The 7,500-nt window shown below is 45.7% G+C and overlaps 1 protein-coding gene across 1 annotated transcript in view; it reads right to left on the reverse strand.

Annotated features, from left to right (window-relative positions):
* LOC311125868 (E3 ubiquitin-protein ligase Mdm2-like) overlaps window positions 1-7,500 on the reverse strand; it is a 28,148-nt gene that overhangs the window by 18,914 nt on the left and 1,734 nt on the right. The window contains exons 2-5 of the mRNA XM_084199898.1: window positions 6,978-7,111; window positions 2,770-2,819; window positions 2,349-2,386; window positions 378-441 (exon numbers count right to left, since the gene is read on the reverse strand). Of these exons, the coding sequence (XP_084056024.1) occupies window positions 378-441; window positions 2,349-2,386; window positions 2,770-2,819; window positions 6,978-7,084 (259 nt within the window). The 5' untranslated portion in view covers window positions 7,085-7,111. The remainder of the gene's footprint in view (window positions 1-377; window positions 442-2,348; window positions 2,387-2,769; window positions 2,820-6,977; window positions 7,112-7,500) is intronic.

Here is a 7,500-nt window from a genome sequence, read left to right on the forward strand (position 1 = left end):
AGGTCATTCTGAGAGAGATAGCAAGATAGTTGGCTAAAGACGGCACGCTCAATAGTTTTGGAAAGAAAAGAAAGAAGGGATACTGGTCTGTAGTTGTTGACATCAGTGGGATCGAGTGTTGGTTTTTTGAGAAGGGGTGCAACTCTCGCTCTCTTGAAGACGGAAGGGACATGACACCATGAAGCCATCCTGTCGGACATGACACCATGAAGCCATCCTGTCGGACATGACATCAGTCTGTTTCTCCAGGAGGAAGTTACAGCACAGATCCACGTGAGCAGGACTGGTGTAGTTAGTAGGTGTAGGCTTATGGAAACACTGTTGGAGTACTCCAACAACAACACACATTATTCAGACAGAGACAGAGAGGTACTCACCAGGGTCACTCCTCCTCCTCCTCCGTTCTGAGGTAGATGATGAAGGACAGTCTGAGTCTGTTTCCTGTAACAGATTAAAACAGGAGGAACTGTTAAGAGAAATGAACCTGTGAACCAGGACACTGTGGGAGTCTGTCTATAAAACTCACCCAGGCACAGCGACCACTTAAAAACGACATCACAGGAAAAACCACTTCAGAAGCTCCGAGGGAGACCGTCTTGGAACAATGTGACAGCATAAACATCACTCTTCAACAAACTATGTTGTTTCAACTTGAGGTTGAGTGCGTGTGTGTGTGTGTGTGTGTGTGTGTGTGTGTGTGTGTGTGTGAGACCCAGGGCTAGGCAATTAGTTTGACACAGTCTGTTTGGAACTCTTTAAAATGGAGGGTGATGGAGCAGTGTTTCCCCTACATTAATTTAGTAGCGGTGGCCCGCCGCTGTTAATTTCTTGCCACCGCTGCTAAACGTTATAGTCGTTGGCTCAATGACGAAGTCTCTGGGAACAGCTAGCATGTCATCGCACCCAACGCCAGTAGTTTCACATTTCAAGTTTTAAATGTCACGTGCACAAGTACAGTGAAATGCCTTTCTTACAAGCTTCTAAACCCATCAATGCCGTAATCAATATCCCATGTAATAATTTTTAAAAGAAAAACAAGGTAGAACAAAAACACGAGAAAGTAAGCTAGCTATATACTGGGTCAGTCAGCTCCAGTACCATATCAACAATGTGCAGGGATACTGGAGTGATGGAGGTAGATATGTATAGGGGTAGGGCATACAATTAACTCCTACCACCCACCAAACGTGGGTATATTTAGATATCGGTGGGTATGAATTTGCAGGGCTCTACAGTGAAGAGCATTACATTCACTAATAAAAAATAGTCAAAAGCCAAGTATGAGCACATGTGCGAGTCGGGGATTAGAAATATTCTGCAGTAGCTTGTTTTCAAAGTATTTCTGCTGTTTTGTTTCATAGCTGCTAATGACACAACAACAACAATACTCATCCTATATCCCACCTGGTGCAGCAACACTGCCTGGCAGGGTGAAGGTTTGGCACAGTGTCTTGTGTTATATAGATGGATTTCAGAATTAACCTGGAAGAATCCATTGAAGGGGTTAGGTAAACTGTCTGGGAGGTGTTAGTATTTGTAGATGAAAGTGCATAATTGGCGTACATTAACGTCGTAAATAGACAAGATATTGAGTTGGTACTCAGCAGACCTGAAATTTGCTCAGTGATGAAAAAAATTAAAGGGAACATTGGTTGGGGGCGGTATGCAAATTGGAGTGGGTCTAGGGAAGGGGTCTCAAACAGGGCAGATGAGTCGAAGTCAAACATTTAAAGGTAAGTAACTACAGATCTGATGTTCAAAAGTTCTTGTCGGTTGTAAGAAATTACAGCGGAAACAATTCATGGAGAAAAAAAAATTACGACAAAAGAATCACAAAACAGCAAAGTTGGGTCGGAGCCTGTAAAATAGCAGCTATCCAGTACCCCGTTATAGCAACGCCCCCACTGGAGTGTTTCAACCAACCAAACAAATGGATTTTCAAATCAAATCAAATGTTATTGGCCACATGCGCCGAATACAACAGGTGTAGACATTACAGTGAAATGCTTACTTATAAGCCCTTAACCAACAGTGCAGTTTTTTTATTTTTATAAGACAAGTCAAATAAAACAACAACAAAAAAGTGTTGAGAGAGAAAAAATAAAATAACATTAGGGAGGCTATATATACAGGGGGGTACCGGTGCAGAGTCAATGTGCGGGGGCACCGGCTAGTTGACGTAGTTGAGGTAATATGTACATGTGGGTAGAGTTAAAGTGAATAAATTACAAATAACACGGGAAAACACACATAATAGTACAACTGGTTAGAGGGTTCCCTTCATTTAGTTTAGTGTGTCTACCATAGAAATAAAATGAATAGATCCTCTTTCTATGTTGTCTTCCTACCTTAGGCCCTCTATCCGGTTTATCCAGAGACTGGGATTCTTAAGGAAAAAGAAACATCCACATTTAAAAACTCTGAATAGACTACCGGTACTTCTTCAGTGTCTTATCAACCCCAATACATCAGACAGCATTGAACTGCCTAGCGTAACAAATGGCTTTTTCAAAAAGTGATGTATATGAAACCCCACCTCTTTAGGGAATACCTGGGATAGGATAAAGTAATCCTTCTACCCCCCCCCCCACCTAAAAAAAAAATATATATATATATATTTAAAAAAATAATTGTAAAGTGGTTATCCCACTGGTTATAGGGTGAATGCACCAATTTCTAAGTGGCTCTGGATAAGAGCGTCTGCTAAATGACGTCAATGTAAATGTAAACTAGTAACTACAGGACAATAACTGAAAAGGGGAAAAGTACCTTGATTTTGCACTGCTAGGAGATTTTGTGTGATCATAGCGAAGAGGACTCTGAAAGAGCAAAACACACAAGGCTAACATTAGCATACTGAAACAGTTTCCGTTTCAGCCATCTCAAATTTGTTTAGCAAAAAGAAGCCTGCTCATCAACTTCAGTAACTTCTTTTTGAAACATCAGTACACATCTGAGCCAACACATGCCACAGGTGACAGCATATTAAGTGGCTGTATTAGAGGGCCAGAGAGCCTCTATTAAAGGCTGTGTAGAGGGGATGTATTAGAGGCTGTGTAGAGGGGATGTATTAGAGGGGATGCATTACAGGCTGTGTAGAGGGGATGTATTAGAGGCTGTGTAGAGGGGATGTATTAGAGGCTGTGTAGAGGGGATGTATTAGAGGATGTATTAAAGGCTGTGTAGAGGGGATGTATTAGAGGCTGTGTAGAGGGGATGTATTAGAGGCTGTGTAGAGGGGATGTATTAGAGGCTGTGTAGAGGGGATGTATTAGAGGCTGTGTAGAGGGGATGTATTAGAGGCTGTGTAGAGGGGATGTATTAGAGGACCAGAGAGCCTGCATTACAGGCTGTGTAGAGGGGATGTATTAGAGGCTGTGTAGAGGGGATGTATTACAGGCTGTGTAGAGGGGATGTATTAGAGGCTGTGTAGAGGGGATGTATTAGAGGATGTGTAGAGGGGATGTATTAGAGGATGTATTAAAGGATGTGTAGAGGGGATGTATTAGAGGCTGTGTAGAGGGGATGTATTAGAGAGCCAGAGAGCCTGTGATGTATTAGAGGCTGTGTAGAGGGGATGTATTAGAGGCTGTGTAGAGGGGATGTATTAGAGGCTGTGTAGAGGGGATGTATTAGAGGCTGTGTAGAGGGGATGTATTAGAGGCTGTGTAGAGGGGATGTATTAGAGGCTGTGTAGAGGGGATGTATTAGAGGGCCAGAGAGCCTGTGATGTATTAGAGGCTGTGTAGAGGGGATGTATTAGAGGCTGTGTAGAGGGGATGTATTAGAGGATGTATTAAAGGCTGTGTAGAGGGGATGTATTAGAGGCTGTGTAGAGGGGATGTATTAGAGGATGTATTAAAGGCTGTGTAGAGGGGATGTATTAGAGGCTGTGTAGAGGGGATGTATTAGAGGGCCAGAGAGCCTGCATTAGAGGGCCAGAGAGCCTGTATTACAGGCTGTGTAGAGGGGATGCATTAGAGGCTGTGTAGAGGGGATGTATTAGAGGGCCAGAGAGCCTGCATTAGACGGCCAGAGAGCCTGTATTACAGGCTGTGTAGAGGGGATGCATTAGAGGCTGTGTAGAGGGGATGTATTAGAGGATGTATTAAAGGCTGTGTAGAGGGGATGTATTAGAGGCTGTGTAGAGGGGATGTATTAGAGGGCCAGAGAGCCTGCATTAGACGGCCAGAGAGCCTGTATTACAGGCTGTGTAGAGGGGATGCATTAGAGGCTGTGTAGAGGGGATGTATTAGAGGATGTATTAAAGGCTGTGTAGAGGGGATGTATTAGAGGCTGTGTAGAGGGGATGTATTAGAGGGCCAGAGAGCCTGCATTAGAGGGCCAGAGAGCCTGCATTACAGGCTGTGTAGAGGGGATGTATTAGAGGCTGTGTAGAGGGGATGTATTAGAGGCTGTATTAGAGGGACTGTATTAGAGGCTGTGTAGAGGGGATGTATTAGAGGCTGTGTAGAGGGGATGTATTAGAGGATGTATTAGAGGGACTGTATTAGAGGCTGTGTAGAGGGGATGTATTAGAGGCTGTGTAGAGGGGATGTATTACAGGCTGTGTAGAGGGGATGTATTAGAGGACCAGAGAGCCTGCATTACAGGCTGTGTAGAGGGGATGTATTAGAGGGCCAGAGAGCCTGTATTAGAGGGGCTGTATTAGAGGACCAGAGAGCCTGCATTACAGGCTGTGTAGAGGGGATGTATTAGAGGCTGTATTAGAGGGACTGTATTAGAGGCTGTATTAGAGGGGATGTATTAGAGGCTGTGTAGAGGGGATGTATTAGAGGCTGTGTAGAGGGGATGTATTAGAGGCTGTGTAGAGGGGATGTATTAGAGGATGTATAGAGGGGATGTATTAGAGGCTGTGTAGAGGGGATGTATTCGAGGCTGTGTAGAGGGGATGTATTAGAGGCTGTGTAGAGGGGATGTATTCGAGGCTGTGTAGAGGGGATGTATTAGAGGCTGTTTAGAGGGGATGTATTAGAGGATGTATAGAGGGGATGTATTAGAGGCTGTGTAGAGGGGATGTATTAGAGGCTGTGTAGAGGGGATGTATTAGAGGCTGTGTAGAGGGGATGTATTAGAGGATGTATAGAGGGGATGTATTAGAGGCTGTGTAGAGGGGATGTATTAGAGGCTGTGTAGAGGGGATGTATTAGAGGATGTATAGAGGGGATGTATTAGAGGCTGTGTAGAGGGGATGTATTAGAGGCTGTATTAGAGTCTGTGTAGAGGGGATGTATTAGAGCCTGTGTAGAGGGGATGTATTAGAGGCTGTGTAGAGGAGATGTATTAGAGACTGTGTAGAGGGGATGTATTACAGGCTGTGTAGAGGGGATGTATTAGAGGCTGTGTAGAGGGGATGTATTAGAGGCTGTGTAGAGGGGATGTATTAGAGCATGTGTAGAGGGGATGTATTAGAGGCTGTATTAGAGGGGATGTATTAGAGGCTGTGTAGAGGGGATGTATTAGAGACTGTGTAGAGGGGATGTATTAGAGGCTGTATTAGAGGGGATGTATTAGAGGCTGTATTAGAGGCTGTATTAGAGGCTGTGTAGAGGGGATGTATTAGAGGCTGTGTAGAGGGGATGTATTAGAGGCTGTGTAGAGGGGATGTATTAGAGGCTGTGTAGAGGGGATGTATTAGAGGCTGTGTAGAGGGGATGTATTAGAGGCTGTATTAGAGGCTGTGTAGAGGGGCTGTATTAGAGGCTGTGTAGAGGGGATGTATTAGAGGCTGTGTACATTTACATTTTAGTCATTTATCAGACGCTCTTATCCAGAGCGACTTACAGAGAGCCTGTCTTAGATTATGTGTGTGTTGGGGGTGGGGGTAAACAGGGTGGGGGTAAACAGGGTGGGGGTGTGTTGGGGGTGGGGGTAAACAGGGTGGGGGTAAACAGGGTGGGGGTAAACAGGGTGGGGGTGTGTTGGGGGTGGGGGTAAACAGGGTGGGGGTAAACAGGGTGGGGGTGTGTTGGGGTGGGGGTAAACAGGGTGGGGGTAAACAGGGTGGGGGTAAACAGGGTGTGTGTGTTGGGGTGGGGGTAAACAGGGTGGGGGTAAACAGGGTGGGGGTAAACAGGGTGGGGGTAAACAGGGTGTGTGTGTGTTGGGGTGGGGGTAAACAGGGTGGGGGTGTGTTGGGGTGGGGGTTTATCGTCCGCCCCAAGCTGTGTGTGTGTTATTGTGAGAGTGTCTGTGTGTGTGTTATTGTGAGAGTGTCTGTGTGTGTGTTATTGTGAGAGTGTCTGTGTGTGTGTTATTGTGAGAGTGTCTGTGTGTGTGTTATTGTGAGAGTGTCTGTGTGTGTGTTATTGTGAGAGTGTCTGTGTGTGTGTTATTGTGAGAGTGTCTGTGTGTGTGTTATTGTGAGAGTGTCTGTGTGTGTGTGTTATTGTGAGAGTGTCTGTGTGTGTGTTATTGTGAGAGTGTCTGTGTGTGTGTTATTGTGAGAGTGTCTGTGTGTGTGTTATTGTGAGAGTGTCTGTGTGTGTGTTATTGTGAGAGTGTCTGTGTGTGTGTTATTGTGAGAGTGTCTGTGTGTGTGTTATTGTGAGAGTGTCTGTGTGTGTGTTATTGTGAGAGTGTCTGTGTGTGTGTTATTGTGAGAGTGTCTGTGTGTGTGTTATTGTGAGAGTGTCTGTGTGTGTGTGTGTGTTATTGTGAGAGTGTCTGTGTGTGTGTTATTGTGAGAGTGTCTGTGTGTGTGTGTTATTGTGAGAGTGTCTGTGTGTGTGTTATTGTGAGTGTCTGTGTGTGTGTTATTGTGAGAGTGTCTGTGTGTGTGTTATTGTGAGAGTGTCTGTGTGTGTGTTATTGTGAGAGTGTCTGTGTGTGTGTTATTGTGAGAGTGTCTGTGTGTGTGTTATTGTGAGAGTGTCTGTGTGTGTGTTATTGTGAGAGTGTCTGTGTGTGGCTCTTTGATGGAGAAGCTGTCCACTCCCTGCAGTGTGTCCCCTCACCGTGGCTCTTTAACAGAGAAGCTGTCCACTCCCAGTACAGCCCCCAGTGGGTCGTCAGCACAGTGCACTAGGTGTTGCTGCTTCATGTCATAAAGCTGCTTCTTCATGATGTACTGCCCCAGGTAGAATATCACCTGACAATAGACAGCACAGGGGTCACAGGTCAACACCACAGCATAACACACAAGAGGAGAGAGAGCGTAACAGGGGTGCTGCCAGAGGTCAAGAGGAGAGAGAGCGTAACAGGGGTGCTGCCAGAGGTCAAGAGGAGAGAGAGCGTAACAGGGGTGCTGCCAGAGGTCAAGAGGAGAGAGAGCGTAACAGGGGTGCTGCCAGAGGTCAAGAGGAGAGAGAGCGTAACAGGGGTGCTGCCAGAGGTCAAGAGGAGAGAGAGCGTAACAGGGGTGCTGCCAGAGGTCAAGAGGAGAGAGAGCGTAACAGGGGTGCTGCCAGAGGTCAAGAGGAGAGAGAGCGTAACAGGGGTGCTGCCAGAGGTCAAGAGGAGAGAGAGCATAACAGGGGT

This window comes from Coregonus lavaretus (assembly GCF_964263955.1).
Source record: "Coregonus lavaretus genome assembly, contig: HAP1_SCAFFOLD_1317, whole genome shotgun sequence".
NCBI classification, from domain to species: domain Eukaryota; kingdom Metazoa; phylum Chordata; class Actinopteri; order Salmoniformes; family Salmonidae; genus Coregonus; species Coregonus lavaretus.